The sequence below is a fragment of the Tyto alba genome, unplaced genomic scaffold, assembly GCF_018691265.1.
Source record: "Tyto alba isolate M040663 unplaced genomic scaffold, T.alba_DEE_v4.0 Super-Scaffold_27, whole genome shotgun sequence".
NCBI classification, from domain to species: domain Eukaryota; kingdom Metazoa; phylum Chordata; class Aves; order Strigiformes; family Tytonidae; genus Tyto; species Tyto alba.
The window spans coordinates 133,046-153,924 of NW_024881301.1; the positions used below are offsets into that span (position 1 = coordinate 133,046).

Below are 20,879 nucleotides of genomic sequence, written 5' to 3' on the forward strand. Positions count from 1 at the left end.
TTTAATGCTCTGTGAACCATTGGGTGTCTGCCAATAACCCTTGAGTGGATCTGTGAAAAATGAATGACACAAGCAAGCCTGTTGTTAGACAAGCTCCATTTTCTGTGCTGGAGCTGGCAACTTTACTGAGAGGTGTTAAAACATATGTTGGATTTCAGGCTTTTATTTGTATCCTGACATAATTCAGTCTGTGGACTTTATTCATTTATCAGTGTTGTGTAATTTTTTTTTTTTTCTGCATACAGACATACCAGTTATGCGAAACAGATCAGTCTTGATCCTTCTAAAGTAACCTGAGGAATTTCTCCCCAGAAATGTTGTATGGAGATGGTAGGAAGAAAAAGCCAATTCACTTCAAGATGTATTTCAGCAGTGATGGAATGATAAAATAGATAGATCTGTGTAGTTTTTTATTTTCTTAGCTACTTTTAAGCTACATAGGTACTCCAAAGGAAGTGAAAAGCTTCACCACTTCATTTTCTTGCTGAACACACTTGTGTTTTGAAAGCAGGATTGTAGGACTGACTGAAACAGAGTTTTCTTCTTGACCCCTCCATGCAGCATTAAAAAATAAAATAATGATTTAACATAGTGTTCTTCCTTGCTCTGATATCTGCTTAGTATAGTCTAAAACTGAAATAGTTCTGATACGTAGACATGCAGTTGCTTCATGTGGTTTGAACTTTGTTGCAACCATCTACTTGGACTCCCTGGATTCAGATTAGTATTCTTTACCATTTGAACATAATGAGTTCATTTCATGATATTGCCTAAGGAATTGGCATCAAAAGCAGTACTGGATTCCTATGGTCTCTACCTGCATTTGGGTTCATCCATGCAGACAGAATTCTACTGCTTGCCTCCCACCACCCAGAGAGAATTTGTTTGACACTTGAGAAACACATGTAAAATTAACTTTGGGAGGATGATAATATGGAATGCTATTCTAGTATCTTGCATATGTGACCTTAGTTGTACAGTTTGACTTGTAGTGTATTAGCTTACAGGTAGCTTTGAAAACACGTTACGTGAAAGAAACTTAGCTATGTTTTCAAGCTAATGGATTCTGAGCTCAATGTTAGTTCAGTTTGAGCTCTAAATAGTTTGGAAAAAATCTTTTGTGTCTCAGTATTGTATTTATGATTGCTTTGATAAGTGGATTTTTTTGTTTTAATGTTCAAGTCTCCTCTGTGTACAACAAGGGGCTGTAACTCATCTAGCTGAATACCTGGTTGAATACTTAAATGGCATTGGGGTATTTTTATTTTTATATAATGGTTCCTTTGGGCACGTCTCTGTTATATGGCAGATAGTGACAGTTATTAGAATGCCCTTCTGTTACCTGGTTTCTGAAAAATAAATTGCTGCTCTGGGATATACTGTTGCTTACTTTCACTTTTCTAGGAGTCAGACTACTCTGAGACACAAGCTTCTGGTTTGGTTAAATTTAGGTAAATCCCCACAGGTTAGAATCCTTGATACAGAGTGTCAGTGCTGGTCATCAGTAGTCTAACAAGTGTTCTCAGTTGTAATAATTTTTTTTTTTTTTAATCCTAGTAGAATTTGATAACTTGTGACTTCTATTTTGTGTTTGAAAGTATTCTGCTGAGGAAACAACCTTGTTAAAACTAAAATCTTCGATTGATGGCGGTTAGGTTCTCAAGGGATCATCAAGAATGACATATAATAAACCTTCATAGGACAACATTAACTCGTAACTTTTGACTTCCATTGTGAACACAATAAAAAGATATAGCTAAAAAAGCAAACGTTGGCCACTAGTTAAGAGTATGTCTCAGGACAGGAAGTCTGGTCCTATCAGGCCTAGCATAATTATTTCCTTATTAGACGTTTGAGCTGTGCCATGCTAAATAAGTTTGTCCAAAGGGAAGTAGAACTAATGAAAACCTCTACCAAGGGCTTTTAAAGAAACATTTTTGTTTGAAGTTGGGAGAAGTCCAGTGCCTGGTAAACTGTGATACTTGAAGGAACTGCATAAAAAGCCTTTATGATCAGTTTTGATTTTGTAGATGGCTTATATTGTTTTAGTCTTCAAACTAATGCATATGGTCTCACTTCTGGAATTATTGTCAGTAGTTTGGAGGAAGCTTGACGTTGGGAAGAGAATAGTGTTTGTGACTTGGAAGTAAAATGTTTGTGTACATTCCCAGGACGTAGATTAGACCACAATGGGGATGTTCATCAGTTACCTTTTCAGCTTCTTTTTTTTCTGGTGTATTTTTCAGTATGCCTTAGTGTAAAACAGCATGTTCTTTTTGAGGAAGCCGTAATTCTGCTTTTTCATAGGCAGTGGAATTTGAGTAACTTGTAGACAAAGTGAATTTAATAAAAAAATAAAATTGTTCATGTTGTCAATATTGCACTAGTCAGCTTCTGTGATTCTAAATTGTATAGATGAACTGGAGATAGTCTGAAGAAAATGACTTGCAGATTTCAGCACTATCTGGATGCCATCCCAGTTGCGTTACTGGTTGATTTTGACTTAGGAAGTGAGAGCTCTTGCAGCAAATAAAACAACTGTTCTTTGCGAAACAGAAGTCCTTATCATGGGCACAGGAAGTGACAAAAATTCAAGAAACAAGACAACAAATACCATCTTTACTATAAAGTGATAGAAATTGGTAATAGCTTCTGATTTCCTTGGAGTTGCATGTGTAAATGCTTTGTGTAATCATTGTTCATCTGCTGATAGCTTAGATACCAGTGATTTGAAAGACTGGAATTTTGTCATGCTGAGACAAGGCTTGGACTTCTTAATTAAAAAAAAAAAGGGTGTTCATAACTTTCAGGTTTTGTCAGTATTAATTCTGAAATGTTTGGATAAAGTGCTCTGCAGTTTTGTGGTTTATTTTGGGAAGATAAGTGTTGTTGGGTTCTAAATTTTTAGTTTATGCATATGTGCTGCTAACCATGTGTTCAGCAGCTTTCTGAAATATACTGATGTGTTGAGTTTTTAACACTGCTTTCTCACTGTATTTGTATAACTTGTTCCTCCATGCATGGTTTTCTCATATGTACTATAGCAGAGGAAAATTGTGTGTTCAGTCCTAGTTTGACAGTATGCTCAACCTGCAAAAAATAGTATTTTCTTTCTTGGAGGGGAGGTAGATATTAAAAACCATCATACAAGTATGCTAAGGAGAATGTTTTCCATGTAGTATGTTATTGGTAAAGTATTGAGCTGAAGGATTTATCATGTGACTTCTGTTTTACTTTCTTATTTTGGCATTTGAGTAGTAGGCCCTTTGAGGGGGACAGCCTGTTCTTTTAAGTTGGTAAACTTAAAATAGTTACTCTTCCTACTAGTTAAAACTTTGCAATTGAATATAATAGACATTGCAGTTAGTGCACTTTTAGTAAGATATGGTATGTGCCCTATGTAGGTCTCTGTTTTAACTTTGCCAAGTTGGGTGGTAATTAAATTCTTACCTTCTTAAGGCAGTAAAATGCCTCTGTGTCATCCATTTCTTTAAGAGAAAAGCTTTTTAAGAGAAAACCATGTTGGTTTGCATAGACCAAGTTTCAGGGCGTGTCTTAGAACTTTGTGGACACTCTGCACTGCTTATCATGTTGCATCTGGTTTATTAACCAGTGGAATAAATCAATTATCTGCCTTGCTGTTTTCCTTATGCATCTCTTCTTGCATTGATGCACCTGTGCTTCTGCTGACTGATCCTGCAATTCCTTGTCTTGTTCTGAGCTTCTGCTTGACTCATCAATAGTTTTCTCCTTAATGGACCTTGTTTGCCAGCTGCTTCTACCAGATTAGTTTAAGCGTTATTATTCATGTATGTATACACTGAATATTTTATATTAGCAGCATTTAATCAGTTTTGTAAGTGTTTTTATGAACTGTAACTTTCACCTGCGGTTCTGAAGATATTTCTCAGTAAATCATCTATACATTTTTTTGTCATGTAATTTTTCTTTATTTAAGAATAATGCAAGTTTTGTTATTTTTGATGGAGTTCAGGTGTAAAACTTCTTAGCTGTCTACATTTAAAACTTTTTATGTTAATATTTTCTAAATGTCTCACTAATGTTTTATATAGTTACCACAGTAATAATACAACAAAATGCAAATCACTTCAGGTGGGTGTTTGTTTTTTTGTTGTTTTTTTGCAGGAAATGTATGAGGTTGCCAAGAAACTTTGCTCCTTTTGTGAAGGTCTTGTGCATGATGAACATCTTCAGCATCAAGGCTGGGCTGCCATAATGGCCAACTTGGAAGATTGTACATACTCTTACCAAAAGCTACTTTTCAAGTTTGAAAATGTATATTCAAGCTATTTGCAGTCCATAGATGATATCAAGTTGAAACTTACACAGTAGGTTTGCCAATAAATACAGCTTCAGTCTCCAAAACTACAGTATTTTAAACTTATTTTTGAGCATTATATGTCTGGTGCTAGTTCTAATTAATCAAACATGTATTTGTTTGATTGTGTCATGGAGAACATTCTATATGTTATATGTTAGTAATTTTTTTACCTGACACTTTCCTTGTGTTCATCAGCACACAGAAACCTGTATTGAATTATGTGGAAGATATACTTGTTAATGAACAGCTGTTTAAGAGCTGGAGTCCTCTCAGGTGTGAACTAGAAATAGCAAGATAATAAATTTAGACACTAATCAGCATTTTTAAATACATATTTGCACTTTTGAATTAATTTTGTAAATATACTTGAGCTGCTATTAAGAATGATGATCTATGTACCAAGTCATAATACAAACTTGGTGTCTATATGTATGCCATTAGCGGGGTGGGTGGGTGTGAGTGTGTGTATATATATGTGTATACTTGTATCCTGCAAACTCTGGATGTTACTTCAAGGAAAATCTTTGACATCTTTCTGGATTTTATACTATTATGATATTTCTAGGAGTACTTTGCCTAATAGAATGTAAGTGGATGTTGGATTCTCAAAGAGATAAAACATAAATATGTTTTACCTCTTAAAAAAAAAAAAGTTGAACTTCATAGCTTTTACCAAATGTACAGAAACTATTCAAGCTCTGCAAAAATAGTTGCCCAGAGGACACTCAGTCTTTGCTAGTAAGCATTGGTATCAGTACAGATTGAAAACGTAAGTCCCAATTGTATGTCTTAAACTGAGATATGCTTATTTTTTTTTATCAAGCTGTCCTTTTTTCATTGCATGATAAACCTAAGCTTACTTGGAAGTTTAGAGGAGTTCACATTAAGCAGTGGAAGAGAGCAAATATTGTAATTACTTTATCTGTCCTCTCGTGATGTTGATACTGAACACAGTATTTTGAAAGGGGTAGTTACCAAACTCATTTCAAAATATGCTTCAATTGTAAAACAAAGAGTACGGGTGGTTTGTATCTAATTTTCTATGTTGCTCTGGCTTCTAGATACTGATATGTTTTTCTTTTCACCCTTTTTAAAAAAGCTTGGCTTCTGCTGTTTCTATCATGGCCAAGATACCACTGCTGGAGTGCCTAACAAGACATAGTTACAGAGAGTGTTTAGGAAGACTGGATTCTTCAGCTGAGCACGGAGGGGCAGAAAGTGAAGAAACTGAGGATGAGAAATCTGCTGAATTAGCGCTTTATTCTGATACAACTAAAGCGAACAGTAAATCGATGTTAGCCTCATATTGCAAGTCAGTTGAACATTCAACTTTGGAAGGTGCAGATCCTGAAAATGTAAAAGATAAGGAATCTGGTCAAAGTGCTACTGTCCAGGACAATGAAACATCAGTAGAACTGAAAGATGAGGATCAGCCTTCCTTCAATGTGTCTTTGTTAGACTGGATTAATGTTCAAGATAGACCAAACGATGTTGAATCGCTGGTCAGAAAATGTTTTGATTCTATGAGCAGGGTAAGTTAACAATTTTTTAAAAATCATATTATATTGCATTGAGTGTTGTTTATTTTCTAGGTGCTGGTGCTTTTGAAATGACTCAACTTTTTGTAGCTTGTTTCTCAGATAATTTTCTTAATGGACACCACAGCAGAGACCGAGGGGTGGGGTGGGGGTGTCTGAAGTATTTTAAGAGTACTTGAGTGTTAAGAATGTGACCTTTAGGGAAATGTGTAATTTCACAATAAATGCTTGTTATCTTGCTTCTTTCTCAAGTAGTCATTCCGGTTGGAAAGCCAATAGCTTCTTGTAGCATATAAGCAAAGTGACTTGACTTTTTTTCTTTCTTCACAGCAATTATGCTTAAAATGAAATTAAAGATTTTTCTGGACCAAAGTTAATGTTCTCTGTGTTTAAAAATGTTGAAGCCTTTATTAAAATATAGAACAAATTCATGTGGTTAATTGTGATAAATTTACATACTCTATATACGCATTCATTACCTAATGCGGATGAGCTCAGAAGAGCCCAGTATGTCAGCTCATATTTCTGCTGCTAGTAGACTAAAACATTGCTCACTTCATTTACTTTCCAAATCATTATTTTAACCTCTGAGCATTACAACCTTTTAAGATCCTTTTGTGTAGAGATTTCCTTCTTTGCTTTCACTGTAGCTTATATTTCTTATATTGTCTAGCTGTGTTTGAATATGTATAATTTTATACTATTACAACTCAATATACCTTGAACAAAGAAAACTATTTCTGTTGTCTCTGACACTTTATTTGTTCCATCAGGTAGGACTGGAAGACTGTTTGTCTAATCTGTTTGTCTAATCTGTTGTTATGATGCTCTCAGTTCCGTACATTGATTTTTCAGTTCTATATTAAAAGTAGTTGGAGAATTGAGCTTAACATTAAGGGCTTCTTAAGATTTTGACCTGTCTAAATTTTAATAGTACAGAAAAAGATAAGAGAAAGATTGGACTTTGCAAGGTTTTTTTTTTTTCTGTAGCAGAAACAATATTCAGTTTTGTGTGAAAGGCTTTCCAGTTGCTGAAGTCTGAGTAAATTCTCTGTCCTGTTTTGTTCAGTAACATCACAAGGTGCTTTCTGCTAGTAACAAGAATAACAAAACCCTGTAGTCCAGTTGTGAGAGAATATATTCACTTTCTACATAATATTAACAGGGCACAAATGTAATGTCTCTTAAACTTCAGTATTTTAAGAGGCAGACATTAAACAGTTGCTTCCAAATAAACTATAGTGATACTAAAGATTAAAAAAATGAAAAAGATAACCACTTAAAATGATTATTGTACCTTTTTTCATTATCTTGTAGTCTTATCTGATATTAACATCTATAAAATGTGCAATTTTCTTGTAATTGTGTGTATTTCTGTCCTTGTCTTATTTAAGACTAGTTAGAAATTCTTTCTTTGAACTATTGTAATTGTTTTGTAACTTGAGCTGATTTTTGTAGGAAAAAATATGATTACTCCTGTGAAAATGAACTTTCTTTTTGTTTTCTTGGCATAAGCAGAATTGGCAGATGGGGAAAATGCTTTAGTCAGAATATTCTGGCCACCACCAGAACAACTGTGATTGATAAATCTATCTACTTTGGTTCAAAAAAACCCAAAGCTTTGAAGTAATGTCATTAGTTCCTACTTTTCTGTAGGAAGACATTAATTTACTTAATTTTCATAGCAGCACAGACAAAGGATTGAATCTTTGCCTACCATTGATTTAGAATTAGTTTGAAAACAGAATTGCTCTGCAACTAAAGTGGAAAAGAAAATACTAAATAAATATCTTGCAACTCAATTGTTCTTTTAATATTTGAGATGACACTTTAACATAACAAGCTGGAATAAAATGGCACTAATATTTTTTTTTTTCCCTGCATTTTGCCTATGCCCTTTCCTTCTTGGAAATGTGAACCATATGAATGGTTTGTGATTGCAATTCTTATTTGAACCTCAATTCAGGTAAGATTGTCATGAAAGTGTAAAGCATCAGAGCATGAGCTTTATACCTGTGACAGTGGTACTCTTGGCAGAATTGGTGTGTTGCACAGCGCGCTGCTAGTTGTCTGGTTCTTCTAGCCTCTAGATGTTTCTACAAAATGACACTTCTAATTGCAGAAACCTAGGCTGCAGTAAAAGTAGTGGGTAAGTAGGAGCTAACCAGATGTTCCTGTTAAGTGCTGTCGAAGCCTCTTAAATAAAAGGCTAGAGAAGGAAGAGACTTTAAAGATGGAGAGCACTATTGTATACCACTGAAAGTAGAGCTGAGTGCTCCAGATATGCTTAGGTCAAAGATGGGATAAAAAGAATTATTGGAGGAGGTAAATTACACGGTGGAATGAGAGGAATAGGCATTATTTGTAAAAAGAGATAATACACAGTTTATAAAGGTAAACAGAAGAAAAATGACTCATGTTCTTTAGTATTCTGTCTGTTAAGAAAGAGTTCTGGATGCCGCAGTGGAGGAGTTCATGATACCACAGGGGAGTAATCCTGTATAGGATGGCAATAAAGATGATCCTAGAAAAACAATCTGGTTTAATCCCAGAGACTGTTTTTATTGTGGTTCTTAAAGATGAACAATCACTTGAGAGATTTGTAAGACCATTCATAATGTACTAAAAATTAGCCTTTGCCATTTTCAGAGAACTTTCAGAGAACTTCAGCGTATTCTGTCATGTTAATAATAGCAGTAATTATTCTGAAAAGTTCTGGGCTAATCACTAGTTTTTGGTCTTTCCCTGCGTGGTCTTTTTGTTTGTTTTTGGGGGGTGTGTGTGTGTTTGCTTGAAGATAATGAAAGACTTGTTCTTTGTAGTTAGTCTTTAATTTCTAATGCTTTTCCTCTTCAGGTTCCCCTCTGTATCCCGAAGGGCTGGTTCCAGAATGGAAAAATGCTGTGTGTGAAAGCTTTTATACAGTTAAATAATAGATTGAGGGGAAAATAGTACTTTTACTTATGTTAATTTTGAGCCATGTGTCTTCTTTCTGAGGGTTAATCTGTGTGCTCTGCAAGTGGTGTAAACCCTGCTTGTTGATGAAAGAAGCCAGTGCTGTGACAGCTACTGTGACCTTACAGGATAGTGTCCTTTTCTCTAGATTCTCATATAATAGATGGCATACCATAGCCATTTTGGATAAATTCGGGCAAATGTGTTCATATTCTGCTAACACCTAATGACTCTCACTATGTCCTTAACTAATATATTCCAGATTTAAACTAAACTCTGACCTACGTAAACTATTGCAATTACCAATCTTTTTTTTAGAACTAAGGAAATAAAGACTAATTTTTTTCACTACTCTTATAGTGAAACTTGAAGAACCACCCTTAATATCTGTGGACATTGGTAGCGTCTGAATGTTTCAAACACTTTTTTTTCTGGATAGTGGCCTGTGAAGGAATATGATGAAATAATTTAAAAAATGTGCTTTTATTAAGAAAAACATTAGCAAAAAGTATGACAAATGTATTATTTTTCCATAGCTTGTTTTCCAGTTACTTAGAACTGATCTGCTTGTCTGAGGAGTCAATTAAAATACTCGTTTAGTGGGAAAAGGCTAATGGGTCTTGCAGCTTTTTCCCATCACCCTCCCTACTGTCCTCTCTGCTGAGTCACATTCATCACTTGTTTTGATTGTAACTGTATGGACTCTGTTCCAGGGTACACTGCCTGTTCCCCCCACATTCTGCTTTGTCCCCTCAACTAATGTTCCTTCCACTTGGAAAGATCCTGATTTCTGTAATGATTTGCTTGGAATATTTCGAAGAAATTCATGCTGTGATACTAAATCCACAGACTCATTAAATCAGAATTCTGGAATAGATGACAGATGAAGGCACACATTAGATTAACCTTAATATTTTTTCTTTTTTACTTTATAAAAACTTGTTTAGGTAGCTCACATCACCTTTCAGTATGTCAACTGCTAATAAACGTTTTTTTTATTTCTCTTTTTTTTTTTAGCTTGATCCGAGGATCATCCAGCCCTTCCTGGCAGAATGTCGCCAAACTATTGCCAAACTAGATAATCAGAACATGAAGGCTATTAAAGGCCTTGAGGATAGGCTCTATGCATTGGACCAGATGATAGCAAGCTGCAGCAGACTGGTGAATGAACAAAAAGAACTTGCTCAGGTAACACACGTTTGTGTATGCAGCATTGAAAGATGGTAAATTTTTGATATGTGTATGCTGTTAAAGATTGCAACAAAATAATTATATGTCTAATGGAAGATAGTTTTCAAAATATCATACTGGAGATGCTCAAAAAGGTGCTATATTCATAATCATAACAATTAAATATTTGTAGGTTTTTATATTTTGTGGTTGTTTTCAGTTCATAAGTCCTACCATATTAATTTAAATTTTTTTCAAACATCGGACTAGCTGAAAATGCAACCGTGAGTGGTGGACGACACCAGAACTTAAATATAGGGCTTGTATTTATGTCACTTCATCTATATTGGAGAGAAAGTCAATACAAAATAAAAATGTTTTCCTTAAACTATCCTAGACTTCATGCACTACAAAGACGCAGAGAGTAATTCTCTGCAACTTTGTCAACTGCATGTTAAACTGTATATTTTGATAGCTAAAGCATTTCTGTCAACATTCTCTTGGTTATAATTTTGAAAACTATATTTAATTATAGTTCAGCCAATCAGCATTGTCATAAAAGCACCAATGTAAAAATGCTGGCTTCTGAGATACATCAGTATATGGTATTGTTTCTGGAATAGAATATATCTAGTTTATTTTCTTTTTAGAAATTAGGTTTCTTCTGGATAAGTAAGAATCACTTAGAATATAGTCAAATTTTAAAACTTTGAAAATACCTTTTAGGGTGTTCCTTTTGAGTTAAGGTGTATCTTGTTAAATCTAGTGAATGGCTTACAGACAGGTTTAACACTTTGCACATTAATGTAGAAAGCTGCTAATAAAAATAGGAACTGATGAAGATGTCTAACAGCTATAAACTTTGTAGGTATTTATTTTAAAGCTTATTCAAAAATTGATGTTTTTAATTAGTATTCTTAGATTAAGTAAGATAAAACATCTGGTTTAAATATTATCTTAGTATCTGCCAAGACATATCTATGTCAAATCTGTCTGAATTCCACCTGGTTTGCAGCTACATTTAAGAGCAGTCAACTTTTGGCCAGTGGTAGACCATCAAGGGCAGCCTGTAGTTTGTAGTTGCTTCAAGAGAAGTGTGGCCAGCAGGTCAAGGGGGGTGATTCTCCCCCTCTACTCCGCTCTCATGAGCCCCCTCCTGCAGTGCTGTGTCTGGCTCTGGAGTCCCCTGTAGAAAGAGGACATTGAGTTGTTGGAGCGAGTCCGGAGGAGGCCATGAAGATGATCAGGGGGCTGGAGCACCTCCTCTATGAGGCCAGGCTGAGAGAGTTGGGGTTGTTCAGCCTGGAGAAGAGAAGATTCCAGGCAGACCTTATAGCAGCCTTCCAGTGCTTAAAGGGGGCTACAGGAAAGGTGGGGAGGGACTCTTGATCAGGGAGGGTAGCGATAGGATGAGGGGTAACAGTTTTAAACTGAAAGAGGGGAGATTTAGATTAGACATAAGGCAGAAATTGTTCCCTGTGCGGGGGGTGAGGCGCTGGCCCAGGGTGCCCAGAGCAGCTGGGGCTGCCCCCTCCCTGGAAGGGTTCAAGGCCAGGTTGGACGGGGCTGGGAGCCCCCTGGGCTGGGGGAAGGGGGCCCTGCCCGGGGCAGGGGGGCTGGCACTAGGTGATCTTTAAGACCCCTTCCAACCCAAACCGTTCTGTGATTCTATATGCTGGGGACCAGGATGCTGTGATTTGATTCATCTTTGCTAGTTCATCCAGCCTTTTATTAAATGGAAGGCAAAAATGGAAGAAACCTCAATAGTGGAAAGGGAAAATGATGCATGAAATTGGCATCATGGCCAGGCGGCATGCCTTGAATGCTTCCTGTCACACCACCGAATTCATTGGTTTGTTCTTAATATGTTGTTTTCTTCTGACCTTTGTATAGATCCTGAGTCAAACAGATACAACCAGACAGTTGGTGAGCTGGTTTACTGTCCTTTTATCCTTTCTCTTGGTGATGGTATTTAGCTCACGTGCCACTCCATACAGTTAGCTGTTCTTGTTCTGAGGGGGCACGTTGTTTTGTTTTCTGAGCTGAAAAAGGGGAATTATACCCCTGATGCATTATATACTTCAAGACTTAGAAAAATTGGGGACCTTCAGGTTTGAGTTGTGGAGGGGTTTTCTATTATCCTTATGGTCTAGAAGTAGAAAACCAGCTAGAAGATCAGAACTTCAGTTGGAGGTATGGAATAAGAGATGAATAGGTTAAATTTAATTTTGAAGGGAAATACTTTGTCCTCGATAAGTTGTCACTTAACAGTACATGATCAGGGAAGAGGTAATGTCCTTAATGGTTGAACACCAAGCTCTAGTAAGGAGAGTAGTGTGCCTGCACTAAACAGTGTCATTTGAGGGGATAAGAAGATTGATTAAGGACTATTTTAAATGTAAAGTATATAGTTCCTATTCTTTTAAAACATTGCAGTGGCATATCAAAGCTTATTTAGTAAATACAGTTTCTGTAAAGAGCTTCAGTTAACTTTATATCTGTGTCCTTTAGTGCCTTGTTTGTAACTGAAAGTATATTAAAATCTGTATGTAGTCATTATCTGATATTTTGATTTCCACCATTACAGCAGAGCTGGGACCATGAAGAAAGGCATGAGTTCCTTATTTTTGCTTGCACATTGGTATATTACTAGTAGGAGTAAGTGAACAGTGTTGCCTCCCTATTTTGGGTTGGTTATAGCCCCCTTTTGAGGACACAATTGGGCTGACAGTTGCGTAGGACCCAGGCTTCCTGCTGCATCTTCTGTCTGGTTGGTACATAAAGGCAAGTGCTACCAGTTTTTCTGGCAGCATTGTTTAGAAGTGGAGCTTGTCTTCAGATGATTGCAGTGAGTAAGTTTACAAGTGTTTGCTATTTCTCAGTCTTGCAGTGTTTATATTGTAGGCTAGTGCTAAATCCAAGGGAGTCTAGCATGATGGAAAAGTGGCTCTACCATCCCTATGCTTGGTTGCCCAATGCAGTGAGTGGCGGTTTTAGCTGTTTTCACTCCTCACTTGGATGAAGACCCTACCTCAATTTTGCCAATTCCCCTTTTGAGTGAGATGCCTAAAAGTCGGTTGAAAAGATACTTTGTCACCTTGTTTAAATGATACTGTAAATTTAGCATTTGTACCTTTTGAAGTTGTCAGACACTTTAACTTTTAAGTCTTCATCTATGCCTTGTCTCTTTATAAATTGTCTATTCCTTTACTTAGGATAGAAGGTTTTTTAAGAACAGTCAGATGAGATGTGATGGTGTATTTGTTTTTTTTGAAGATTCAATAAATTAAATGTTTGTAGTTAAACAAGAGATTAAGTGTACTACCAGATGCTTTTATTCCTTGATTTTTACATTCGAGCCTTAGGAAGCATTTTCATACAAGTTTTAGCAGTTGTTTGAAAAAAAATTAAATGCTTATGAGGTATTAGAGTTGGTATCATGTTCCTCATTCAAATGATAGTCTGCATAGAAATCTAAGAATAGCGAAGTGCAAGGGTTTAATTATGTTTAAGTTAGTATTTGTGGTTTTTTTTTAAAGGTAGTGTACACAATTTGTGTGATAACTGTTAATATTTGGTGTTCTCTGAAGAAAAAACTTAAACAGTTTTCCTTTACGTCACACCTTCCAGGAGTGAACTGTTTGTGTTAATAAAGAATTAAAGTGGAGGTGCTTTATAGAACAAGGGTAAGAAACAACATCTTAATGGTAATCCCATTGGCAGTATTTATATTGGAAGCTGTAGGCTTATTTTCCCCAAGCCAGAAAAAGCTGATGTTCTATTCAGAATTTGAGTGGACATTCTACTCCAACCTCAGTTTCATTATTAAAATTCAAACCAAACTTATCCCTGAGAACAAAGTCATCTGCTGCTAGAAGGTGTCATTGCTTGATTAATTTGCTTGTTCCTGGACCTGCCTTAGGATTTCTTTTGCTTCCAGTCAGCGTTTTCAATGAATTGATTATTGAACAGCCTTTTATATGAAAAAATACATCCTGAGTTATGTAGATGAATAGTTGATCTTCTGGCTCTGATGTTTAACATGGAAAGCTGCTTTGTTAATTTAAAATACTATTTTTCTCTGTGGAAGCTGGGATGTCCAACATAAGCATATAGAATTGTGGTCAGTAGGTGGCATTATGTAATAAGAGTATGCCTCTAGAAAACTTGGAGCATCTCTGATTTTCAGTGTGATTCTGCCCAATATCTTATCCTTCCCAACGTTTTCTTGTTTGATTTGTGTTTTTTTTTTTTTTTTTCTTAATTTCCCTATTACTAGTGTAGCTTTTCAAAACATTTTGTTACATGCAAATGCATTTCCATCACTTAGGTCCATAGAAGTGTTACTCTTATATTATCTCTGTTAAATGTAGTCAAAAAAACCTGGTTGGCAGATGGCCTTCTTGATTCAGGGCTTGTTCTCTTTCACTTGAAGTTGTTGGAAAAAGGGCTTTGTCACTCCCATATTCTATACTTCTATTTTCCTCCTGCTTCTTGTTACATCAAAGAAAACCTTAGATTTATAGTGATTCAGGGTCTTCTCAGCTGTTCTTTACATCACTGACTGCCTTCCCTGTTGATTGAACTTCAGTTTAAAATGGTTTTAAATGTCTTTTTTATTGCTTCTTTGATTTGGAAGTAGTAACAGGGAAAAATCCATAAAGACATTATCATACCTGTATTTCAGGACCCTTCTTAGTTTGACTGTGATGCTTATGTCATGAATACTGTCATCTGACCAGAGATAGACAGGCAAGGACTTGTGACAACAATTGATGATTTGGATTTTGGACTTCTCCACAATGTATGTGGCCCCCCCTCTCCCCTCTTTCATTTTTTAGTTTACTGTAGTTTTTCTTTACTGGCCTTTTTTTAGTATGCTGAGATTTTTCTTTGATTTACGTACTAGGGTAATTTTAGTTTAAATTTTATTTTAAAGATGGCTCCACAGATACAGAAATGGCAAAAGATATCCAAATCTATGAATATAATTTTATAACAGAGAGTAAAGCTGGAAGGGATTTTCTAGCTCACTACATCCAGTTTTTTGTAAATTCAGGCTCAATGCCATGTGATTCATTTAAAAAAGCTTACTGAGCTGCTACTTAAAACCAATTATTTTCTTGATTTCTATACTCCTGTTGCAAAACTGTGTAGAATCTGGTTGTCCTAATGTTTATAAGCATCTGTTAATCTCAGATCTGAATGTATTCTTGACTAGTTCAAATCTATATGCTCTCATGCCTATGCTGACTTTCATTTTGGTGCTTGGCTATTCCCTAACAGTTACCATGTTTTTTCAATGTCTTTTGTCCTCCTTGACTGAACAACTCAAGTTCTTTTGATGGAGCAGTCTTCTTCATCTCAGTAATAACAGTTCTTCCCATCTTTTCTGGTTCCCATTCATTTGGCTTGGATAATATATACAGTTAAAATGTTTGCAACCTGCTTTTGTTTCCCAGTGGGTCCTCACTCATTCAGTATAAAAGTTGCTCAGAGTTCAGTAAATGGTTGACTCTTCAGTATTTTCTTCCATTTTCATTGTCAATCTCCTTTCTTTTCATTACAGCTAATATGCTTGTTTCATACTTACATTGATTTCTGTGCTGTTCTTGCTAGGATATAAATATTTATTGCAGCATTTGCAAATGTGTTTTATACCATCTTATGATAAGTTTGCTTTACCTTCAGTATCAAATCAGTAATGACAGTGGTTTCATTTTTCAGCAGTTTTGTGTAGCACTCTGTGGTTTACTGTTCTCATGAACTTCAGCTTCGGAAACAAACACTTAGAACTATTGTCTGGTTTTGAATTATTCATTAAGAAAACAAAGGCTTAATAAACAAGCTTGTAGAACTACAAACATAGCCACCACTGTGATGTTCAGACAACAGGTCAGAGATTATATGAATGGACAAAATCAAAGCTATAATTGGTAGTGTTGCGTGGTATTTTCTTGCCTACAGAACCACACTGTTTCCAGCAGAATTTATCTCACTCGTTCAATGTGGTGGAGACAAAGGCCTGACACAGTGGTTGTTATGCCAGCAGCATTTTGCCTTTTCTGTATATGTCCCTTCTGTATATGTGTATAGATGGTACCTCCTGTAATCAGCCATCTAAGGCAGTCCATCTTCCCTGGTTTGCCCCCACCCTTTTAGGGGTTGCCTGTTACCACTCACAACAGATAGTTCTTCACTGTGTCCAAATCCTATGTGCAAATAAGGTGTCTTGCTGTGATCCTGGCTCTCAAGGTGAATTAGTTTCATGTATGAATTTCTTTATGCAAAAACCAGATTCTCTAGCCCACAGTAGTACTGAATAATACTAAATTGATGTCAAGTCTTGCATATGCCAGAAGTTAACAAGCTGTTTGTTTACAGAAATTAGAATGATGGTTGATCCACTCCATTCTAGTTGTTACTCTTCTGCTGCCTTAACTTCTGTGAGTTTTCGCTGGTGTTGGTTAGTTGTGTGAAGTTTTTATAGAGTTGTGTTGGTAACTGTTTGGGGGGGAAGTATTGGATAAGATTTGTTTGGACTACATTATAGAATGAAAAGAAAGCAACTTTGACAGTTGAATTCTCTATGTAGCATTCTGTTACACTCCTCAGTGGTTACAGTAAGTTTATATAAAATGCCTGCATTCTTACAGAGAAGATGGATCACTTCCATGCTTTTTGATTGTCACAAAGCTTGTGTAACAAACTTGTCACTTTTCCTCTAGGGATTTTTGGCTAATCAGAAGAGAGCAGAGAACTTGAAAGATCCTTCTGTGCTGCCTGATTTGTGTTTGAGTCATGCAAATCAGTTGATGATTATGTTAACTAATCACAGAAAACTGTTAGATATTAAACAGAAATGTACCACTGCCAAACAGGAGCTTGCAAATAATCTACAAGTCAGACTGAAGTAAGTTACAACTCTTCAACTTTATATGATTTCCACTTGTATCAGGACTATTTAAGGAATGTGTGTCTTAAGAAAATTTTTGGTAATGAAGGGAGTTATTCTTAATGGGAGAGAAAATAAAGGTTGAATCACTTCAGTTTATAAATTAAGTTATTTGTGTGAAACAAAATATTATTTTAAGAAAGTTTCCTTCATGTTTAAATGGTTTTCATATTAATAAAACAATATCCAAGAACCTACAATCCCCTCGCTCCTCATCAACCTCAGAAGCCATCAGTATCTTGTTTAGAATTTGACTGGCAATTATGTTCACGTGTTCAGAGGGTTATAAGTGAAACACTCCTAAGTAGCTTGTGATCACATCAAAGCAGAGAAACGTGCCAGTAGTTTGATTTACTTGTAGTTCATAAAAAGTAATTATATCCAGTCACAGGCAGTAAAAATGGCAATTTTTCATGTAAGCATCATTATTGTATAACATGGTAGTCAGTAAGTAGTCTCTATTGCTCAACAGGAAATACAGTTTTTCACATTACTACACTTAATTCTTAAGCTTTAGATAATTTGTCATGTCAGATACATAGAAAAAGTGTACAGAATTTAATAATTCTTGGAAGAAAAAACTTTGTTTATGCTAGCAGCTAATAATTAGGCAATGTTCTTTTCCACTAATTAGTCCAGCTTCTTTTTGAATCCATAAGCTCCTATTCTTTGCAAATTCTGCAGCTTAACTGTATGTTGTGTGGAAAATGTACTTCCCTTTGTGTGTTGAACTGGCCAATTGTTGGCTTTGTATAATGCCCTCATTTTATTTCTTACTACACATTCCTATGAAAATCAGCAATGCATGTCTTGTTGTTTCTCTGCTAGTATATGTTCCTAGTTGCTTAATGTTGACTTGTTTGTTTTTGTTGTTTCTCTTTTCACTTCTGTCAGTAAAAACAGTATTTTCATTTGTTACTCATGAGATGTGCCTCTACCTTATGCCTTCTCTGGTGGCAAGGTTGCTGTAGTATTTCCCCTCAAACACACCGATTGATCACCTTTTTCACAGTTATCCTGCAATTTAGTTATGTTGGTGGCTGTGCTTGAAATTAATGTACTTATTGTATCAATAATATAATTGAATATGTGGTTACAAGGTGGGGGAATTTGTATGATACAAGGGCTGTGATTTGTAGTGCATGAGTAGATGGTATGAACTTCTGAAACAGCATCCTTACCCTTAATATTTCTTGCTAATGTTTTTCAATACGCTTTTTTTTTTTTTTTTTAAGATTTATACACAAAAAGTAGTCTCTTTGCTATGGATGTACCAGCTTTTTTTAATTTTTCTGGAGAAAGTTAAATTATCATTTCTCCAAAGGTTATGTATGCTATGAGCATTACTTGTCAAAAACAATACCTTAACTCAAATGGTGGTAAACATTCATTTTCTGAGCACTGATGTGGATATCTTACTGTGAGAAAATAACAGGGAACCGCAAGGCAACTACGGAATTCTGAATTGCTTGGTACTTCCAGATAGCCTGTTGTTGTCCCGTGTAAAATGATGTCATTGTTCAGTTCATCCAGACATGTTGCTAATCTTAGTGAAATTTAGATGCAGAAAAGATGACTAAGTTGTTACCTTCTAAAGTGTAACCTACTTTTGTAGGTGGTGTTGTTTTGTAATGCTTCATGCTGACCAAGATGGAGAGAAACTACAAGCATTGCTTCGTCTTGTAACAGAGCTCCTAGAAAGGGTCAAGGTTGTAGAGGCTCTCAGTACTGTTCCTCAAATGTACTGTCTAGCTGTTGTTGAGGTTGTGAGGAGAAAAATGTTCATAAAACACTACAGGGAGGTAAGTAAGTAAAACTTCAAGACCAAACCTTGGTGTCAATGTATAAATTAACAACTAACTACATATTTTCCCTTCCACAGTGGGCAGGTGCTTTAATAAAAGATGGGAAACACCTATATGAAGCTGAAAAGGCAAAAAGGGAATCTTTTGGTAAACTGTTCAGTAAGTACTTGATCTTCTGTTATAAAAAGCTGCTGGTAATAGAAATCTGATTATCTGTTCTTTTTCTGTAAAATCTGCAATTTATGCTCTGAATGAACTGTTAAGAAAATTGAGCAAAAGGTTATAAAAAGTTTGGAAAGGAGATTAGCAAAATTACAATGAAAATTTGAAAAAGGAAGTTGAGACTTTTGCAGGGGTGAACGTTAAGCAAAAAGAGGGTTCAATGGAGTGAGAAGTTCTACTTGGTGGGTTTTGCCTGAAGGGCGGTAGTCACTTGCAATTTTTAAGTTGTCAAGAAACAGCATAGTTAATAATGCTTTCAATTCGGTTCAGCTGTTAAACTGCAGTAGCTTAATTTTTTTTCTCTTGAGGCATTTTTTGTATGTTGCATTTCTTTCTTTTAAATAACCTTTTTTTTTTTTCTTTGCCCAGGGAAGTCTTTTCTAAGGAATCGTTTGTTTAGAGGACTTGACTCCTGGCCGCCATCCTTTTGTGTATGTACTCCATATATTTTTGGGTTTTATTTTATTTTTATAAACAGTACTTTCATAATTTAAAGCTAAGCTTAATTTATTCAAGCTGTATGCCTGTCACATGGCTCTGACACAAATGAGAAGCTGCGAGCCAGTGTTCTTTGCTGTTTCAAGTGACCTATACTAACATTGGTTCATAACTTGCTGTGTGGCGGGAGAGGAAATGTAACCTCGATACTCTTTTTAAACAAGGAGTCTGTGGTATTGAACAAAAAATTGCTGTTAATGATCAGAAAAAAAAGGCCAGGAGGGGTAATTTGATCATCTAATTCTCTCTTCTGAATAATAGAGACATAAAATTAATTGGATGGTAAAAGCAAGTAAAAGGTTTTCATATTTCATCACTGGATGAGTGGAAAAGCACTTTTGTATCTATTGGCTGATAACAAGAAGGGGTGAAAAAGTATAGCTGTAATCAAGCATTGTCTTTTCACTTTGATTTCATACAGCTTGGTTAAATCAACTATCATAACTCTCACTAATTCTAATGTTGCCAGTTCACTCCGCCTCGTTTAACCTTTTCAAATTCTCCTTTGCAGCTTTTATTTTTTAAAGGATACTTGGAAAATAAGAATGCAACTCATGTCAGTGTTCTGAATACTGAGCTGAATTAATACTTGACTGTATGTTTAGCAGCATAATAAAAAAAGCTTCAGTGTCATCTCATATCCCTTAACTTTTTAAACACATCCTTAATGTTTATGAAGCTTGGTAATAGGGAGGAAGTTGGACTAGATGATCATTGTAGATCCCTTAGAACTGAAATACTCTTATTGTACTCCTTCCCAAGGCTCTATGGATGGAATTATTGACTATAAATTTTGGGGGAGGGGGTAGGCAGATAGGGTTCCTTTAAAAAAGGTATGAAATCTTTTGAGAGTGAGATCAATAATTTAACATGAACTTTTCTGTGTTAAGATTTTATTAATCCTTCCTCAGTTATCATGATATTATTGACCTTAACAACAATGAGTAAATTAATTTCTTCTTACTACAGACACGAAAACCTCGCAGATTTGACAGTGAGCTTCCAGATATCTCATTAAGTGACTTGCAGTTTTTGCAATCTTTTTGTCCTTCGGAAGTACAGCCGTTACTCAGGTAAAGCATCTTTTTAAACTTTGTACATTATGGAAATAGCTTTCCCCTAGTCCTACCTCCTTCAGTCTCCCCCATGCCCCACCCCTATCCCCCAGTTCATTTTTCATAAGGAACAGACAAAGATATCTTTTGAACTGATACCATTCTTAAGCAGTGGTCTTCACTGGTGTAATGGAGAGACATATTATCTACATGCTTCATTTACTCAAGCGCAGATGATTTGAACCCATACGTGTATTATGTATTGAGATGTAAAGGATGTTGGATGTTCCTCTGAGCTGCCTCATAGTTAAAAAAACCTGTCAGTTTTAAACTGAAATA

The 20,879-nt window shown here is 35.8% G+C and overlaps 1 protein-coding gene across 1 annotated transcript in view; it reads left to right on the forward strand.

Moving 5' to 3' along the window:
* RB1CC1 (RB1 inducible coiled-coil 1) overlaps positions 1-20,879 on the forward strand; it is a 77,783-nt gene that overhangs the window by 22,683 nt on the left and 34,221 nt on the right. The window contains 8 exon segments of the mRNA XM_042797853.1: positions 4,147-4,349; positions 5,442-5,874; positions 9,853-10,023; positions 16,734-16,918; positions 18,576-18,762; positions 18,843-18,924; positions 19,357-19,418; positions 20,455-20,558. Of these exon segments, the coding sequence (XP_042653787.1) occupies positions 4,147-4,349; positions 5,442-5,874; positions 9,853-10,023; positions 16,734-16,918; positions 18,576-18,762; positions 18,843-18,924; positions 19,357-19,418; positions 20,455-20,558 (1,427 nt within the window).